Source organism: Camelus bactrianus, chromosome 11 (assembly GCF_048773025.1).
Source record: "Camelus bactrianus isolate YW-2024 breed Bactrian camel chromosome 11, ASM4877302v1, whole genome shotgun sequence".
NCBI classification, from domain to species: domain Eukaryota; kingdom Metazoa; phylum Chordata; class Mammalia; order Artiodactyla; family Camelidae; genus Camelus; species Camelus bactrianus.
Window position 1 is genome coordinate 44,253,877 of NC_133549.1, and position 21,559 is coordinate 44,275,435.

Below are 21,559 nucleotides of genomic sequence, written 5' to 3' on the forward strand. Positions count from 1 at the left end.
ATTTTTAGCAGAGTTCTTCAGTTAAAAAAAAATTTTCTTCTTAAAATACCAAATATCAATTTTGAAATTTTAAGCGGATAGCTTTCAAATAATGTTTAAAAAATTAACTACTTACACAAAGTTAATTCCTAAGTTTTCATTTTCACTATAAAGATTATCAATGGGTAAAACTGACAACTACTAAAGCATGCCCAAGGGGAATAATTATGGTAACTAGGCACAAAAGTGGAACTTTGCAGAAATAATGATAAACCAGCTATGTTTTCCAAAAGTCTATAGGGATTTTGCTTTTATCAGTAAGTAACATAATATGGATAACAATTCAACTAAAACATGGACAGTACTACCCATGCTTTTGTCTTCCAGAAAACACTACCACAAGGAAAATATTTACTTTCCATTCAGATGGACAAATCCAACAATTTCAACCCTTTAATACATGGACCTGGTGGTCAAGTTTAAAGTGAATCTTATGCAAGGGATTCATTATTGCAAACAGCACTTAGGTTTCTCCTACATATGCCCTTGATTACACAACTCAAGTTTTTTGATACCTAAATGGACCCAATGATTTGGGATCATGATGAATTATATCTAGTTTGAACTATGGTGAAAAAAAGCACTTAAGAAAAAAAAGATTAGCAAACTATGCAAAATAGATTAAATTAATAAGTTATTCTAGACCTAATATAGGATGAGAGAAAAAGGAAGATGATGGAATTTTAGAGAAAATAAAGGAGCATTTTAGAAATCAGTGACGGAATCCTTCAATTTGAAGGAAATTAAGAGTAAGTTGAATAAGGTTAATCCATTTAGTGTCTACTTACTCCTTAAATATCTAAACTACTTCCCCATGTTGACATTGTAAAAACTAAATAAACCTAAATATTAATTAATTTACTAAAGTTATTTTTCATATCTAGATGAAGCCGATTTTTGGTCACAACACAGTTTTATGGAAATGCCTTCCCAATATGGCATCTAAGTATATTCATTACTACCTGACCTCTAAAAATGATTACTATGTACACACGGACAGAGAATTAGACAATTCTTACACTTATAAAACTAGGTAAACAGAAAATTCACTTTAGTCTAAGAGTTATCAAAACTGAGCATGTAATGTCTTGGCAGCATAAGACGGTTATCTACCAACATCTACAACCAGTCTTATCCAATTCAAAACAAAAAATACACACAATTATTTTCTGAACTGCCACAGAGTTAAAACTGCAGTTCAAATCAACAAACAAAACAAAACCAAAACAAACAAGAAAAAAGCAAACAGCCCCACACTCCATTAGAGATACCAAATTACATACCAGAACCCAATTCTCATTCAACAACCTCAGCACACATAATATTGCCTTTACATCTGAACTCTGAAATTATTTAAGTTGGGTTTCACACTCCCAAATACTCAACAACAAAAGGCCCAAAGACATTCTTGCCATATTCCTGATTACTTACTATTTGTACTAAACTGGCAAAACTGACCTATACTAGTCAACTCTAGATTTCACAGACTGTGCTTTTACTTGATTGATAGACTAAACGTAATTTCACTAAAGGCCCACCAATAAGAGTGTTACTCTGAAAAATTAAGTTTTAAAACACACAAGGGAGATTGGACTCAGTATTTGATAAACTGTCTCCTATAAAACTGTGGAAGGCCACAAATATTTTCCCTTACCCGTTCCCTTGAGTACTGGAGCAGCCTGGAGAATGGCTCAGGGAAGTGCTGCCAGCACATGGACTTTTCTTAGTGGATAGATCAAGTACACCGTCTGTAGAGACACAAAGAAACACCTGAGGATATTAAAAACTGGGAGCAAATACGAACTGAATAGGCTAAAAATGACAAAGTAGTAGGCCTAGTCAACTAAGCAGGTAAAATTAGCCATATATTTTGAGTTATGAAACCAATTCATTAATAGGATCAGGATATTTTTTCTTCTGAAGTGACATAAATTTAGCAAAGTCTGGTATATCTAATATCTCCAAGGGTTAAATATTTTATTAATAAGGCAAAAGAAAAGGTAGAGCATAACACTAAAGATATTAAGATATAGTGAGATACTAGAAATGGCAGTTTACATAGTATGAGGTTCTGCAACAGAACTATGTCATTTACTCAGTTTACCTTGATCAAAGCATGAGTTTTCAATGCCACAATGTCAGACAAATTATAAAAATCGAATTTCTCAAGAGCTAGTAGGTCTACCTGAAACACTAAGAGTACGTGAAAGTTGGATTTAGAAAATTTTAATACAAAAATATTTTGTAAACAAGTTTATATGGTTATAGTAAACATATATACAAGACAGTATGTAAGATAAATCAGTTGTTAATTGTTTATAATTTGCATGTGTCCTAATTACTCTTTGGACACATCTGCAAAAAACTATATTTGGATTCAACCTTTTGGGAAAAATCAGCAGGGCTTCAAAATCGACTTGTTGATACTTACAAAGGCAAAGTTTAAGGAAAGAAAGAAAAATGAAACGTCTTGATACTGAAAGGAGCCTTGCAGGGTAACCTTTTTTTTTTTTAAACTGAAGCTAGACCAAATAACAAATTCATGTTATTAGAACATTTCTTCTCCCCCGAAAGATTTTTTTCCCCTCATACACAAGTCTAGAAAAGAAAATTCAAAGTCTAGATAACTTTCAAAGCTGCCATTCTGTCCAAAATTAACAGAGCAAGGTAACATTCAATGCCTTTGATATTCAGTTGGCTAGCAGAGAAGCCGGCTACCTAGTTATGTTAAAAACCACTCCAATATAAAACCCATTTGGGACACTGTAACTCCCTATTTCAGGCTGTTAGAAATAAATATGCAACTGAGTTCATAAACCAAAAAAAGCCCACACTCATACAGAGTAACTGTTGTCCTTTAGAGTCACTAATATTTCTAAAAATACAATTGTAATCTTACAGAACCAAGTATCCTTTTAGACACCTAACCCAATTAGATACCTAACAAGCAAATGCACTGTTTAAAATATTTCCAACCAGAGACAGTTATTATTTCCTAAGCCTGTCTAATCAAACAGGCAACATAACTTAAATCTACCCTGAAAAATACTGTGATTTAAGTTGAAAACATATTAAAATTCATTGGGAAATATTATTTTAAAATTTTTGGTTCATTTGAAATCTATACTATACTCTTACCATCTGGTTCAAATTTCTCTTGATAAGACCGCACTGTCAACACAACATACCTCAAGCATAACACTAGCTATAAGAAGTTAAATTAGACTAAATAAACTTGTATCTTTGTATGTTAACCTCCATCATTAATATTTTAGATACAACCTCTATGCTGTTATTCTAATGTAAAACTGAAGCTTGTAATGCAATATTTAAAGCAAACAGATTTTTAATGAAAGCTACCCATCTGCGGTAAAGAAAACAATCCTCAATAAAATAGAATAGAACAACTTTACAAACATGGTAACCAAAGATATACTAATCAATATGAACATTGGACAACTAGGAGGCCTCCTGCTAAGAGATCTCTCAGAACTTAGAGGGGTTTTTTTTTTTCTGATGGAGGCACTGGGGATTGAACCCAGGACTTCATATATGCTAAGCATGCCCTCTACCACTAAGCTATATCCCCACTTTCAGAACTTAAAGAGATTTTGACTGCTATTCACTACACAGAAAGAGTTAAGGCAAACGAAAACTATTCAAAAAAATATTCTTTAATAAGCAACTAAAGCCAGTCCATTAAGTGTCATTCCTTCATACACTTACAATAAGCAAAATAAAGTCATTTCAGAGTTTCTTATAAGAATTAAACTTATTTACTTTGCAATATAAAAACATATTTCTCACCAATAAATCCACTCTTAGGAGATTTCTACAACAATAAAATCTCATTAGTACAGACATCACCAATTAATTCATCAATTAATAATCTGTAGTGGTTCAGAGTGGCAGAGTTGAAATGCTCACTTCATTTTTGTGAAATTAAAGGTAAAATGAAATCACAAAACTGTAATATTTAATCTTAAGAGAATAACTTTTAAAACACTCAAGAAGTATATGCTTAGCAAAACTGATACCCTCTTAACCTCTTCACTTAACTAGGATCCTCCTCACAGATTACCTTTTGAAAATACCCTAGTTAGTTTGTAATATAGTGCATGTATGTATTTGTGTATTTATAAAATACTGACTACAGTTAACAACCTGAAGTGTGTCTACTGTTGTCTCATTATTTCTAACCCCGTGAGTTTCTTTTTTAAAAATGCAAATAACACATATTTTGGCCTTACGATCTTATTTGCAGAGTATAACTTCTTTTATCTAACAAGACATATCTATTTCTCAGATAGGTGCTAATCCTAAACACTGATGGATAAGGGGGAAAAGTTAACTTTCAAAGGGCTTTTAAAAACAATGGATATGACAATGCTTTGGAAAGTGTAAAATGCTTACATAAATATCAAGTAACAACTGTAACCACCTAACTTTCCTGGTTCAGTCACGTAACTATGAACTACTGATGGGTAAGGTTGCTACTTTATTCGTACTTCTCTATCACCGCAAAGTCAGGAATAATTTAAGAATCACATTAGTTTTTATCCTATTAGTGTTACTGGTGCCCTACTTGCCAATAATTTTTTTTCTCCCCAAATTAAAAGTATACTTATTGGACAGAGGAGATATCTTGACATCAAACCATACCTTGTTCGCTAGGTTCTGACTGAGACTTTCTGACAGTAAGGTCCAGAGGTGAGTCTTGGTCAGCCATGAGAAGTTTGCTGAGCACAGGGTTCTGAGTAGTTGCAGCCGTGGGAGAGGTGGTGACTGGAGATGCTTTCGGCAGGCTTTGGTTCTTTGTGCTATTGGGCTGGCTGGGGTCCTGAGTAGAGCTATTTTTTGAGGTATATTCAGCAGCAAATTGTTGGATCATTCGCTGCATGATCTCACGGGCCACTAGGGGGATATTGGGGTCGGAGACCCAGGGACTGTCTGTAAACAAAGATTTATTTACTTTTAAAGTGGGACAATGTACTAAAAAGAGACAGCTTTCAAGCAAACAGAATTTCATTTTATTTTTCTCTTAAAATGCAATATCCTAAAAATAGTATTCCCTCTTATATTTTTAATCTCTAGGCTTATAAAAGTTGCAGATTTTTAAAAATATAATTTTAATAAAATTATTCCTAAACACCATCCCCGCCCCCGATTATGAAGTCAAATAAAGGGATAACAAATAGTTTATCTTATGGGCAAGAGTCACTTACCTGATACAGAAATCCCAAAACCCTTCTTTTATGAAAATAATTACTCCCCTGTTTACCACCTATAGATCACATCTGGTCTCCCCTAGATTTTTCCTGAGCCATCTCTTCCTAAATTACTGAAGAATGGAATGTTCAGTTCATGAGGGCTTAATTTACTGTTAAAGACTGAAAGCATACCAAGATTACAAAAGGAGATAATTAATATTAAGACCTATGATAGACTAGGGCAATAGTAGTCACACTTCAATGTTAATCAAAATCACTTTGAGGGCTTATAAAAACAGATTGCTGGGTCCTATCCCCAGAGTTACTGATTCAGCAGTTCTAGGGTGAGCTCAAGAACTGGCGTTTACAACAAGTTTCCAGACACTGCTGATCAGGGGACCATATTCTCAGAACTCCTGGGTCAGGAGTTTAAATGGCAAATCTCTAAAGCCTAAGACCATATTTTCCCACAAGTTCTTTAAATACACTCTGCCAACATTAAACACAATAAACAGGGAAGTAATGAAATACACATCTAAGTTATCAATTTCTAATCAATGTTAGTTTAAAAATAAAGACAACACGAATTCATTAACTCATAGAACCTTCAGTACTGGAAGGGACCTTGAAGGTAAAATAAAAGGGAAAATGTTTTGTATAAACATATCCCATCACATCTCTGTCATTAACACCCTATCAGGGAGACTAAAAGCTTTTTGAGAGCAGAGACTACCCCTATACACGAAGCACCTAATCTTGGTGTAAAGTATAAATTCATATTAGTTGAGTAATAAATGGATCAATCGATTAGCAAATAGTTTGAAGAGTAAGGATCTCTTCAAATCTGTATAGATGGTTGGTGACAGACCCCTGACTAAAACTCTCCCCCTGATCTTAATGCTCCACCTGTAACCATTATACTTCCCTACCACACTCCTGAGGCTTTAGAAGACGGATCTCAGAAAACCTCAGCTTCCTTGGTCTTTTAAATATTAACTATAGAAGGTCAATTACTTTACTCATAATATTTTGGAGTTGTAAGGAACTTTGATTTATAAATTTAAAGGAAAACTGACTAATTACTGTTAATATCACAAAAAACAAACATCATTAAAATCACACAAGACTCCCAAGAACAATTTTTTTTTTCTGAAGGACAAATTAAAATTTACTTAATTTTTTGGAGTTTGAGGTTGGCTCTACCAATAATAACATTTCTGTTCTACTAAGAAGTATTTTTAACCCTAAGTTGCCTCTCTATAAATAGAGACCATGAGTATGCTAGATGGTTTAGGAATAAAGGTATTCAGTAGGTAAGGTTCACAAGTTACTACAATCACCAACCATGGTTCCTTGAATGTTTTAATAAACATTTTAGTCAGATATTCCTTTTTTCAATCTCTCTACCCACTGGGTTTTCTTATTCATAATCATTTAACTTCCTACGTTACATCCTTTTTTTTTTCTTACACAGCTTATAACCCTCCAAATGAAAATGAAAGACTATATAATTTCAAGTTTTAATACATCCCTGTATCTTTTTACCCCCTAAAATGCTGGAGTATGTAATACATAAAAAAGAAAGCTTCCAAATAGGAAGCAATATGAATTCATTTATAGAATGTCTCTGTTTAACTAGACTAGTAAATACAATTAAAGAGTTTTGTAAAGAGTCAGAGATTTTAGGATAAAGATCATGAATTCCTACCACTGAGTTTTAAATGCCTGCAGTGTATTTTGCCTCTTTGTTGAATAACTTACACAATTATGAAACACAATTCATGTTTATGATCCGATCACATCTCTGCCATTTGAATTTCTACATCTTTTGAAAGTTTCTTAAGCACATTTCATTCTTTTATTTACTTAAAACACTACATCTATAAACCTAGTCACGCTTAGGGGGAACATGCACAACTGAGTCAAATAAAAATAATAAATCGGGTCAAAATTAAAAGTAAGAAAAACACGTAAATGCTACATCATAGCCACCTGTATGTTTTAAAAATGCAAACCTAACTTTTAGAAAAGTGTCAAATTTTCTGACACAAGTGACAAAGCAAGCTGAAAAGTAATGATCATGACAGTTATAGAAGGCACGCCGTTCTTAAAGAGGAACTTATTATAGAGTCTATACCACAAAAGCCTGCTCTTATCGCATCTATGTTTCTACCTAGCTACATATAACCTTTTCACATTCAATTATTTAAAATACACAATTTGCAATACTTGGCAACAAAAGACTAAATTGAAATATCTTAATTTTTTATTAAAAACAAAATATTCCCTTCAGATTAAACTGCCTGTCATCTCTATGGATACTGAACATTTTTGGTATTAATTTGAAGACTTGTAATGTCTATCTTTTAGACATTTCCAAGAGGGTTAATAAAATATCTACAAATAACAATATTAATACATAAAGGGGGAACTTCCAATTGCAAAGCAATAGTTCTTTTTCTGAGCATCATATGCCAGTGTACAGACAAATACACAAACTTTACATACAATTTCAGAGGATTCTCATCTCTCAAAGTCTATCCTAAGACTGATTTCAAGGTACGAATTCTCCCCACGAAAGTCATGTGCCCCCAAATTTAATTTCTAAGTAAGAAAACCTGTAGGAACTTTAACCTAAGTTATCCCTACATGACAAAGGGATGGCACTAGTAGAGAAGCAGGCTGAAATTCTCCTCAGGAATCTGCTTGTGATTAACCTCATTAACTCCCCCTAAGCAAAGAGTAAATGAAAAGTGGTTCTTCTATGTAAATTAGGAAGAGGCGTTCCTCTCCAGATAATCAAGTTTCCTGCAGCATTAGACCCATGACTCAGTACACATCTCAAAGAAGAGCAGCAGAAGAGCTGGGAAGATACTGTATTTAGTTAATAAACTGACAGAAACAGATCTAGCAATCATTTATACTCTAAAGTATATATGTGAATTAATTTAAAACAATCAACTGTTCATAAAACTATTTTGAACAGACTTTTGAAATCAGGGTATTTTATGGAAGTGATATGGCGAGCATGGAAGCCTCAGCTGGGAGCTTTAGGTCAGAGGGTATTAAAGGATATAAAAGAAAAGTGAAGAGGTACTAAAAGATTTAATTCTACCTAGGGATCTGATGGAAGAAGGGAAAAAAGTGCCTCTGAAAAGAAAATTCTTGTGCATTCCTTAATTTTATGATACTTTACCTTATATTCCCATTTGAAAATATTGATCACATTAAGCAGAAGCTCAGCTGGTCTCCAACTGTAATCAACCTATTAGAATCTGCATTTATCAGACTTTTAACTAATGTACAGGCAAAAATCACCCTTCAAACTTCGGAAGGAAGGAGGGAACTTCCAGAGGAATGAGAGGCATAAACAAGAACATAGGAAGAAACATTAGAGAAAGTGGAATCATTGAGTCTGCTGAAGATTAAGCAGGGATATTCAGCATTATCAGGAGTTTGTAGAAAACTTTTTTAGCACCTATCATAGTACCCTCCATCTTGGAACTAGATGATTGGCATAACTAAGGACTATAAATTCATTTAGAAAGAATTTTCTTGAAGGTAAAGACTTCACTACGATGAACATGAAGGGAAGCTTCCCAAAGGTCCTGGCTGATGGCAATTATGCTTTGTGGATAGAGAAAAGAAATATAAAAGAAACCTACAAAAGTTTCATGGAGAAAGATAAACTGAAAAATATAAGAGGTAAAGCTATTAAATAAGTTACCTCAAATGTATGTGGGAAATTTTTATTATGTAATAGTGAATTTTTCTTTAATTTTAATAATTTAAAAAACTTTAGAAAACAAGGCTATTTCAAATTTAACTTGACCAAAGGAATATAGAGAATTATAAAGTATATAATCTATAAAGAAAAATATTTTTAAAAGTAACTCTTTTTAAAAATGACACTGAAATTAAAGAGATAAATATAAGACAAGCAGATGCTAAATGTCATTCTTCACTAGAACCAACCTTTTCTATAAAAGACTGCATTGAGGAACTCTTCTGCTTGTCTCTCGAATCGAATGATTTTTGCTTGCTCTTGTTTAAGCAGAGCTTCTTGCCCAGCTCCCGAAGCTGGTTCATCCAGACCGACTAAGTGTCCCTGCAAAAATATTTGGTGAAACATTTGCACAAAAATTTTTCCCCATTCAATATTAAAAGCACAGATCCAAAGTCAAAGACAAATGTTAATAACAGGTAAGATAAATTAGTTTAATACAATTAAAATATTTTAAAACTTCAAATCAGGATATTTAACTCCACAAAAGTATAAAAGCAAAGTGAATATAAAAATATGCTTTGAGTGGTTTTTATCCATATTTTTGATTGAGTTTTGTTTAAATTTATAGGTTAACTTTAAGCATAATTACCAGGGGGAAAATTTCTTTGAGCATTCAAACATAACGGTTCTTATTACACTATAGCACTGGTTCATAGACAACTCAACTCAGACAAAAAGATACCTTAAACACCAAATCTCATTTGAGAATCTTGTTTGCCCTCCTAGTATCTGTTTTCTCCAGACACAAAACAAACATTTTTAAAAGGTCATTAGGAGGGAAAACTCAAAAAGAATGTATCTGAATTCATAATTCTGTCCTGACAGTACTATTTTACAAACAGTAGCTTTCAAATCTTTAGTGGGTTTTGAAATTAATAGGTCAAAACTAGCATTAGAAGAAAAGAATTGAAAAACAGAGTGCATTGCATGTTGTAATGGTTAAACAGTTCAGTATCTTAAGGGTAAACATTTCTGTATCTTATATATATTTGTTTAAACATGATTTCAATATGAAAATATGGGTCCTGATCAAAAAGTTTCAAGATACTACATTAGACTCATCCCAGAGACTCCCAGAATATACACTCAGACTATAGGAGCACTGGACTAGGTTGACAATGCTTTGTACTTATTTCCACTCTTGTAGCTAATAAATAAACAGAAAATTATGACAGTAAAAAATAAGACTATAAAAACCTATAATAAAAAATAAGACTATAAAGAAAAATAACGTATATTTTTTAAGACTTCCTTAAGTTCAAGTGCATATCATTTACTTCATGTCACTGCAATGTATCAACACATGCATTTATTTATATCATGAAAAACTTAGAAGTGCTCTAAATAAGAAAACGGGACATACACTGGCACAATGAATAGTAAATAAGACACTGAAAGCATGTTACAATCCAAAAACGATATCCCCTCAAATTTTAAATATACTCAATGATAACTGCAATCAGTTTTCTATGATTTCCCCATCACCCAAACTATGTCAACAGCACAACCAAAATATGTATTTTGCAAAGACACATTTAACTTCAATTACATATTGTAAATATTTAACATGAAGAATTCTCTTGTATACTCAAACTGAAATGACAGTCCCTTAACATTTCCATATAAGACACATTGTTTGCCACATAATATTAAAAAGCTTTAAACAAAATATTTTAAGTTATGAATCATTACAAACACCTTTATTACAGGTGTTATTTGCCAACATTCTCTTCTATGCATTAAATAAATTATTAAGAAAGTAACTTTTAAAACCGAATCACAAATTTTGATACAGATTTAACAATTAAAATGTATTAGGAACAAGTATTAAAGAGTTCAATAATTCTCATTTGTACTATACTTTAATGTCATTTCATTGTTTATTGATTTTTAAAAATCAGACATTCCATGGCATAAGCTGTACTTACAAGTCCTTAGTCCTACATTCACTCAGTTTAGTCAGACTTTGAACAGAGAATTTATACTTAAACTATGTTTAACGTAGCATTCAGGCCACTTTCTAATATAAATCAACACAGTAACTAACCTAGTGTTCACTAAGGCAGTTGCTACATGTTCGTTTTTGAATCAAAAATTACCAGTTTAATCAGCCTGTACTCTGAAATACACAGCCTACTTTTAGTTGGTTCATGTTAATTATAGTCACACTTACTTATTTTGTTTTTAAACAGTTTGACTGAGGTATGGTACACACTGTACAATTCATGTACCATTTAAAGTGTAAAACTCAATGCTTTTTAAAGTATATTCATAGGTATGGAACCATCACCATGATCTAACTTAAGAACATTTTTGTACCCTAAAAGGAAGCCCTGTACCCATTTAACAGTCACACCCTCATTCCTTAAACCTTAGGCAACCACTATATTTGTCTCTATAAGCCGTATCTACTCTGGAAATTGCACAGAAATGGAATTATACAATATTTGGTTTTTTGGTGACTGATTTATTTCTCCTGGAATAATGTTTGTAAGGTTCAACCAAGTTGTAGCACATATCAGGACTTCTTTTTTTTACTGCCAAATAATATTCCATTGTAAGGATAAACAACATTATATCCATTCATCCACTGATGAACATTTCGGTTGTTTCTACTTTTTGTCTACTATGATATGAATAATGCTACTTTTAATATTTGCTTACAAGTTTTTGTGTGGATGTATATTTTCATTTCTCTTGGATATATACACAGGAGTGAAATTTCTGGATTATACGTTAACTATGTTTACCATTTTAAGGAAGTGCCAAACCATTTTCCAAAGTAGCTGTACCAGTTTATATTCCCAGCAGCAATGAGGGGGTCCAATTTCTCCACATACTCATGAACACTTGTTATTTTTTTGATTACACCCATCCTAATATATAAGAAGTGGTATCTCATGATTTAGATTTGCATTCCTCTAATGACTAATGATCCTGAGCATCATTTCATGTGCTTATTGATGGGGGATACCTCCTTCAAAGAAATGTATACTCATATGCTTTGCCCAGTTTTTAATTGGGCTATTTATCTTTTTAGCGTTGAGCTGCAAGAATTCTTGATATATTCTGGATACAAGTGCATTATCAGATATATAATTTGCAAATATTTTCTCCTGTCTGTGAGCTTTCTAACACTTCACTGATGCTACAGTTAAGCTGTACAAGAGTTAAAAAAAATTTTTTTAACAAAGGTACCAGGGATTGAATCCAGGGCCTCATGCATGCTAAGCATGTGCTTTACCACTTAGCTAGTCCCCCTACCCCAAAAGTTAAATTTTAATGAATTCCAATTTGTCTATTTGTTCTTTTGTCATTTGTGCTTTTGGAATTGTATCCAAAAAAAAACTAGTTGCTGACCAAAGGTCATGCAGATTTACTCCTATGTTTTCCTCAAAAATTTTTATAGTTTTAGGACTTACTTTTAGATCTATGATCCATTTCCACTAAATTTTTGTGTGTGGTATAAGGAAGGGGTCCAAGTTCCTTTGTGAAAAATCACTGGCCATAAACTTTACTTCTGGGCACTCAATTCTATCCCATTAATCTATATCTAGCCTCATGCCAGTAACACGCTATGTTGATCATTATAGTTTTGTAGTAAGTTTTGAAACGGAGAAATGTGAGTCCTCTCAATTTGTTCTTCTACAAGATTGTTTTGGCTATTGAGAGTCCCTTGAATTTTCATATGAATTTTTGGATCAGCTTGTCAATTTCTGAAAAACAAAACCCAGCTAGGGTCTTGACAGGAAAGGTGCAGATCATTTGGGGAATAATGCCAACTTCATAATATTGAGTCTTCCAATCATGAACATGGAATGCTTTCCCATTAATTCAGATCTTCTTTAATTTCTTTGAACAATGTTTTGTAATTGACAGTGTACAAAGTATTACACTTTTGTTTATTTTACTCTTTTGGATACTACTATAAATGCAACTGTTTTCTTAATTTCATGTTCAGACTGCTCACTGCTAATGTACAGAAATACAACTAATTTTTAAAACACTGTATTCTGCAAGCTTGCTGGACTTGCTTATTAAATCTAATAGTTTTATAGATTCCACAGGATTTTCTTTAAACAACATCATGTCATCTGCAAACAGACATACTTCTACTACTTCTTTTACAATCTGGATTAACTTTGGTTTCTTTTTGTTGCCTAACTGTCAAGGTTAGAACCTCTGGTACAATGCCAAAAAGAAGTGGAAAGAGTAGATATTTGTGTCCTGTTCCTGATTTTAGGGGGAAACCGTTCAATCTTTTACAATTACGTATGATGTTAGCTGTGTATTTTTGCAGGTCAGGTTGGGTAAGTTCCTGCTATTCTACTTTGCTGAAGTATCATAAGAAAGTTGGATTTGGTCAAGTGTCTTTTGGGGAGGCATCTATTGAGATGACTGTGCTTCCTGCCACTTTTTCTATTAATACATTGTATTACACTAATTGATTTGGGGGGGGGTGTTAAACCAACCTTGCATTCCTGAGATAAATCTCACTTGGTAACGTGTATAGCAGTTTTTAATTGTTGCTTGATTTGATTTGCTTATATTTTGTTGAGTATTTTTTGCATGGATACTGGTGTGTAGTATTCTGGTTACGTCTTTTGTCTGGTTTTGATTTTCAAATACTAGTCTTACAGAATGAGAAAATCTTTCTTCCTTATATTTTATACAAGTTTGTGAAGAATCGGTATTAATTCTTCTTAAACTAGTAGAAATCGCCAGTGAAGACATCTAGCCATAGGATTTTCTTTGTTCAAAGTTTTTTAAATTACTAATTCAATATCTACTTGTTCTAGGTCATATCAGTTTCCCAGGGCTACTGTAACATACTACCATAAACTGGAGGGCTTAAAACAGCAGAAATTTATTCTCTCACAGCTCTAGAGCCTAGAAGTCTGAAATCAAGGTGTCACCAGGGCCTGCTCCTTCTTTAGGCTCTAGGGAAAGAGTCCTTTCTTTCCTCTTCCTAGCTTCTGCTGGTTTCCAGCAATCCTTGGTGTTTCTTGGCTTATGACAGCATAACTCCAATTTCTCCCTCCATCTTTACATGGACTTCTTCCCTGTGTGTTTGTGTCTGTGACTTCAAATCTCTCTTCTTATAAGGACACCAGTCATTGGATTTAGGGCCCACTTGAAGCCTGGGTAACCTCATCTTGACTTGATTATATCTGCAAAGACCCTATTTCCAAATAAGGTCATATTCACAAATACCAGGGATTAGAACTTAAACATTATCTTTTGGGGGGACACATTCAATCTGCAACATACATCTGTTCAGATTTTCTATTTCTCCTCATGCCAGTTTTGTGTCTTTCTAGGTATTTATCCATTTCATCTAAGTTATCTAATCTTTTGGCATATATATTATCAATAGTATTCTCCTTAGAATCCTTTTTACTGCCGTACTGTCAGTAATGGTCTTCACTATATCACTTGCGATTTAGTAATCTGAATCTTCTCTCTTTTTATGTTGATCAGCACTAGATAAAGGTTTATCATTTTTATTGATCTTTTCATAGAACTAACTTTTGGTTTTGATGATTTTCTCTATTTCTTTATTTTACCTTTTCATTTATTTCCGCTCTAATCATTTCCTTCTTTCTGCTTAATTATGGTTTAGTTTGCTCTTTTTCTAGTCTCAAGGTAGACAGGGTATTGATTTGAGATCTTTTCTTCTGTAATGCAGGCATTTGTAGCTATAAATTACCTTCCAAGCACTGTTGGTCTTTTAACTACATCTCATAAGCTTTGGTATGTTCTGGTTTTGATTTAATTCATCTCAGATTGTTTTCTAACTTCCTTTGTGATTTCTTCTTTGATCCATTGATTATTTAGAAACGCAGTTTAATTTCCACATGATTTTAAATTCCTCATATTTCTGTAATTGATTTCTAATTTCATTCCACTGTGAATGGAAAACATAACTTTGTATAATTGCAATTCTTTAAAATTTATTTTTTATGACCTAGCATATGGTCTCTCTTGGAGAATGTTTCATTTGCTTTTCTTGGGTGGAGTGTTCTAGTAATGTCTGCTGGGTTTAGTTGATTCAGTGTTGTTCAAGTCTTCCATCTTTGTTGATCTTCTGCCTAGATGCTCTATCCATTATTGAAAGTGGGCTATTTATGTGTCCAACTATTATGGTTAAATTGTATACTTCCCCCTTCAATTCTGTCGCATCTTGCTTCATGCAGTTTGGAGTTCTGCTCTTAGGAGAGAATACAGTTTGATCCTTTTATCATTAGAAAATGTCCCTGTTTAGTTTCCCAGCAGTGTGCAGCCTCTGATACCACTTCTCAAAAGATGTGGTCTTGAGCATGTAGTCTCTCTGTTCACGAGGGTTCAGCTGAGCTCTCTTTGTCAGTTTCTTTATCAGGTTTCCCCTTTATAAGCTTCTGGATGATCTGCTTGTAGTGGTATCAGACACCCAGCTGTTAGTCTCTACTACTATTCTACTTGTTTTTGCCACACCCTGGGGCATAAATTGCACTTCAGTCTGATTCAATAAAAGTGGAGCCCCTTTGCAGGGGCAGAATGTTGCCAGTCTTTGAGGCTTATTCCAACCCCAGGAGGGCACTTTGTTGCTGTGTTTTTCTGCTTTTCTCTGTTAAAACTTCTAACTTGTTTGCCATTTCACTTGTTTCTACTAGTATAAAGGAGCTATCAGCCTCCTTTAAACTCTTCACCACAAATATCTTCATAATTTTCAACATCTTTTCATAAGGTCTGTTCCAAATAAAGTCAGTCCCCTTAGAAGAGCTACACAGTTCTCTGTTCTTAAGGCCTGCCTCTGCCTTAGGAAGAACCTTTGTGCTATTCTGCACAGGAACTGGGGGCTGGGACAGTAATTTACTTCCCTCAAAGCGTTATCTGTGCTCTATGAGTAGGGGGTGTCGAATGACTTGCCCCTCCTGGCATGGAATTGCTGCCTTATGAATGAGGCCTGGCCCAGGGCAATTAGGTCCTAGTATTCTCAGCCTGCTGTGCCTACAGTAGACCTCTACTGAGTAAAGGATGGGAGCCCTTAGGCCTTCTGACCTCACCTGTCTGGAAGAAAGCTTCTGCAACAAAAGCTAGAAGGTACAAAAGATGCCCACAGTCTGTCCCTTCTGCTCAAACTGAGCTCAGGAAAATGGGTGGGAGTGGATGATGGCTCAAATGCCATAAACTCTTGTTGTTCTTACTGAAATTTAGGGGTTTTTTTGAACAAATGATTCTCCATTTGCTGTATACCCTTAAGATAATTATTTCCTGAATTTGAACGATTGTTTTAAAATAATCTTCACCAATCTTATCAGAGTCATAAACCCCACTGCCCTTCACGGACCCTAAACCTCTTACCTCACTACAACCAACCAGAGACTTGTGCACAAGCCAATCAGGCACCTTGGGACTCTATATTATAAAACACCCCAACAACTGGCCCTCAGTGCTCACACATGCACTTCTGTGTGGTCCACTGTTGCCTACAGCAGTGTAGCTATTAAACTTGTTCTTCGCCCTGGTGCTCACACAGGCACTTCTGTGTGGCCTGCTGTTGTCTATGGCAGCGTACCTCTAATAAACTCCTTTTCTATTCCAAAAAATTTTTTTGTCACCAGTTAAATGGTTATTTTGCTTGTTTTAATCCAAAATAATAACCAAAGATGAAAAATACAACACAAAATCATATACTTTTTTCAAGTACATCTGGTCACATGGTTAAAATTTATAGCATTGATGTATAAACAAAATATAGCTCATCCTCTCTCACTGTACATAGATATACAAAATTAAATGAACCAACAAGACCAAGAAAGTTCATATGACATAAAGCTAAAAAAGCTAATATAATAGTCAGGAGATAGTAAGTTAAAGAAAACAATTCATGCCATTTTCCCTCCCCCATATGTGAATTCTGAAAGGAGTCATTATGTATGGTATGGCAAAAAATAACAAAAAGATGTGACATACTTTTCTGTAAATCAAAAGTCACTGTTCTTTGCATTTATTATTTCTCCTTTATAAAGAACCAGTTGTTGGCCCAGAACTAAATAGGAATAAAGCTGGAGATAAGAATGAATTTATATCACCTAAGAGTTGCTTCCTTCAGGATTCAGGAACTGGTCTACCTAGACTGGGTGCTTCTTAGCAAGAGGTGGTTCTGTCATATTAGAATCTACTGTGAGCTTCTTAAAGGCATATATACCTAGAATATACTCCCAGATCTTTTTATTTTGTAACTCTGGGGCAGGGAGTGGGCATTAAGTTTTTTTAAAAGCTCTCTCCTTACTAAGGAACTGCAAAAAGAATCATCAGTATCATACTTAAAAAATTATTACATTGTTATAAATATCTTAGTATTTGAGAAGGCAAATCCCCACTTGTTATTCATATTTTCTAAAATGTCCTGACCATTCTAACTGTATTTTTTCAGATTGTATTTAAAATCACTCAGTCAATTCTGTTCCTACCACCACCAACTCCCCAAAGAAGACACTGTATTTTAATCTGAATTGCATTATACTTAGAAAGTAATTCAGGAAGAAGTAACATCCTTAAAAATATTCAGTCTTCTCTTTTAGGAACTGCTTTTCATTTATCAAAATGGGCTTTAATGGCTCTCAATTAAAATTCTGTTGTTTATTCATATAGCTCCCACATATTTATTATTTTACATTTTTACTGTCATTATGAAGAGAATGCTTCCTTTCTTTTCTAACTGCTAGGACTGGCAAAACAAAGAGTAAGTGAGTGAGTTAGTGAGTGAGTGTGTGTATGTAGAACTTAAAACTTAATTCTGTATACAGCTTTCAGGGGAAAGTGTAGGTCATGTCTTCAGTAGCTATGTTCTCTGGTAGTCTCACCACTTTGTGTCAATTTTCCAATTATCTTTTTAAGGTAATTTCACTTCAGGGAACTGTGAGGGTTGTAGGGAGAGGTAGACGAAAAGGGAGCTGCAGCAAGCCACCAACACTTTGTGGTCTAGTGACCCAGCACCCAAAGTAGAAAAAGAAATAATACTGAATGGGTTGGGATCTTCTTCAGTAGAAAAGACCTCAAGTTCTTTATTAAGCTTTTGGTCATCTCAAGCCATATAATCCATATAATATATTCTTTAATCACCCTTTATTACTTTTTGGGGAATAGCAAAGAAACAAATATTCACAAGATGCATTCAAGTAAGTTTATAAATTTTCTCTACAGCTTTAAGTACTCTCTCTCTGTACTACTGGAAATGCTAAAGGAAATTCATTAGGCTGAAGGGAAATGACACTATAAAACACTGCTAAGATAAATTAGAGATGATGTGAATAAAGATGGGGTAAATCAGGATCATAAACTGACTCAACATTGTTAATTTGGCAATTCTCTACAAACTGATTTAGAGATTCAATGTAACCCTAATCAAAACTCTAAAAGGCTTTTTGAAGAACTGGTAAACTAATTTTAAAACTCATATAGAAAAGTCAAGGACCTAGATTAGCAAAACAAATTTGAAAGAGAAAACAGAGGACTTGTACTACTTGATTTCAAGATACAAAGATACAGCAATCAAGACACTGTGGTATTGATGTAAGGATAGATATATAGTTCAATGGCACAGGACAGAGCCCAGAAATATACCTACATATATATGGTCAGCTGACTTAAAAGATGCCAAGGTAATTTAACTGTTGAGGAGGGGGTCTTTTCAACATACATATATACGATCAGCTGACTTAAAGATGCCAAGATAAGTTAACTGTTTGGGGGGGAGTCTTTTCAACAAATGGTGCTAAAACTGGATTATCTCATAGAATAAAATAAACCTCAACACTTAACTCACGCCATATACAAAAATTAACTAGAAATGGATCATAAATCAAAAAGTTAGCATGACTGAACTTCTAGAAGAAAATATACTTTGTGTGTCTGACACTGGATTAGTCAAAAATTTATTGAAAAGGCCATAAAAACATGAATTTTAAGAGAAAAAATTGACAAGGGTTTTTATACAGAATACATAGAGAACTATTACACCTTAATAGTAAGTTTTTAAAAATGGCAAAAGAGTCACACAATGTTTCACATAGATATATATACAGGAAGATGCTCAACATCACTAAGTCATCAGGGAAATAAAAATTAAAATCACGAGATACCACTACAGATCCACCAGAATGGCTAAAGTTAGAAAGACCAATAATATAAAATGTTGGCTAGATGTGGAACATTGGAACTTCCATATACTGCTGGCAGAAATACAAAATGGTTCAGTCACTTTGGTGAAACATGGTAATATTTTATAAGGCTAAATATGCAATTAGAGTACTACCTAATAATTCCAATTTTAGGTATTTATCCCAGAGGAAGAAAAATACATGCCCAAAGACTTACATGTCAATAAGCCTAATAGTCAACATCTGGAAACAATTCAATGTCTATAAAAAAGTGAATGGATAAACAAATAGTGGCATATCCATGCTATGGAGACATACTTAGCTATAAAAAGGAACAAAAGGTTATTAAAAAAACCAAGAATGTATATATAAAATAAACAAATAACAAGGTCCTACGGTAAAGCACAGGGAACTATTTAATACCCTACAATGGCCCATAAGGAAAAAGAATATGAAAAGGAATATATATATATATATACACACATATATATGTGTGTGTGTGTATATATCTATGTATAAATGAATCACTATGCTGCATACCAGAAATTAATACATGATTGTAAACTGCAAGCAAAAAAAATGAATATAAAATAATTATGCTAAGTGAAAAAAGTCAAAAATGGAAGATTACATATTGTATGATTCCTATTATATAAAATTCTAGAAAAGGTAAAATTATAGTGATTGCCTGTGTCTGGAGGTCCAATAAAGGGAGTGACTACAAAGGGGTGCGAGAAAACTTTTTAAGGTGAGGGCACTGTCCTGTACCTTGACTGTGCTGACCGTTATCAACTGTATACATTTACCAAAATTCATTAATCTATACTCTTAAATGGATGAATTTTATTGTGTACAAATACTATCTCAATTTAAAAATCACTGAAAACAGGTTCAGGGTATTAAAGATACTAGATATTGAATTTATCACTGAATTTCAACTTGAACTAACCACCTGAAATCAAAGAAATGATCTTTACTTACATTTTCAGAGTCACAAAGAAATGTGACACATTTTCGAAAATTCATGTGAATATCTTTCTCCACAAGCAAGTATACTTTTAGGCTAAAAAACAGTATCTTTTATTTGCCATCCACTTTCGTGCACAGTATTCTGAATAGGTATGTCAGTGGACATGAATCAGTGGCATTTCAAGATTTTTAGGTATATCCTTAGATAAATATGAAAATAAGGAGGCTGACTGTTGCCCGACAATGTCTGTTAATGAAGCTGTATGTAGACTGGACCAAAAAAGGGGGTGCATGCATTAACAATTCCTCACCAAAGGAACCAGACCCCTGCCCCTAGAAAAATGGAATCCAGTACAAGAACAGAGAAAAGGCAAGATGAACCTAGAAAAACCTGTATTAGGAAGTAAGAAAGGGCTCAAAAAATGATGGGGGCATGTCAGAAGGACATGGTTTTGGAAAATCTATGTGTTATATGTAAAATTTATCAGATAAAGAATGAGAATGAATTAATAAAGCAAATGTGGCAAAATGTTAAATGTGAAGGACACAAAATTTTTTGTGCTATTCTTTTAACTTTTTTATAAACATGAAATTTTTTGAAAGCAAAAAGTCTAAAAAAATGTAGGGTTGGCAAATGTTGAACTCTGTTTTCTTCCAAATTTCTCTTGTTCCTCTACCACCCTCTTCTCTATAATCACAGCTGTCTTGCCATTAAATTATATTTGCTTGTGCTGTTGCTCTGATACACAGAAGAAGAAGAGCAAAGAGAACAGTAAGTAGGATGTGGAAGTTAACAACTTTTAGCCTTCTCTTCATCTTAATAACCTGATGAAGATATTCAAAACAGTAAGAAATTTTCTGTCAAGGGCCAGACAGTAAATATTCTAGGCTTTGCAGGTCACATATAATCTCTGTAGCATCTCTCCTTTTTTCCCACCTCCAAAACCACCTCTTTAAGCTTGCAGACATAAGAACAGATTGTGGGCTAGATTCAGTCACAGTTTGCTAACCCCTGCTGGAGAGAATTATTAAACTTCTTCAAGAAGTCACAAATATAGCTCTACTGGTCCCTGAAAACAGCATGGACATTACTGAATAAATAAAGCAACAAAACTGTATCACCATGGTAGTTCTTAGGGCAACAAACAGTTAATAAAGTTAAACTTTAAACGAAAAAAATAAAGATGAACATTTCTTAAAGTTTCTTTTGTAGCTCTAAAGTTTGTTTCCTTTGAGTTTGGGGTTTTTTGCGGGGTAAGAATGAGGGTGTCACTTACATAGTTTTTTTTTTTTTTTTGCAAGATGACATCTCAGAAAAGGAAATGGAAGAAAAAAATGACAAGTTACACTTGGGAAAGGGAAAATGGCCTAGATTTTAGGAGTGTGATACAAAACTGAAGGGGTGACAT

At 33.8% G+C, this 21,559-nt stretch overlaps 1 protein-coding gene across 10 annotated transcripts in view; it reads right to left on the minus strand.

Moving 5' to 3' along the window:
* Window positions 1-21,559, minus strand: part of LCOR (ligand dependent nuclear receptor corepressor) — a 110,675-nt gene that overhangs the window by 36,153 nt on the left and 52,963 nt on the right. For 7 of the 10 annotated variants that reach the window (XM_074373826.1, XM_074373827.1, XM_074373825.1 and 4 more), the window contains 3 exons: window positions 9,225-9,357; window positions 4,702-4,989; window positions 1,694-1,787 (listed from right to left, as the gene is read on the minus strand). In XM_074373826.1, the coding sequence (XP_074229927.1) occupies window positions 1,694-1,787; window positions 4,702-4,989; window positions 9,225-9,357 (515 nt within the window). The remainder of the gene's footprint in view (window positions 1-1,693; window positions 1,788-4,701; window positions 4,990-9,224; window positions 9,358-21,559) is intronic. The other 3 variants (XM_074373829.1, XM_074373830.1, XM_074373831.1) reach the window with 1 other exon arrangement.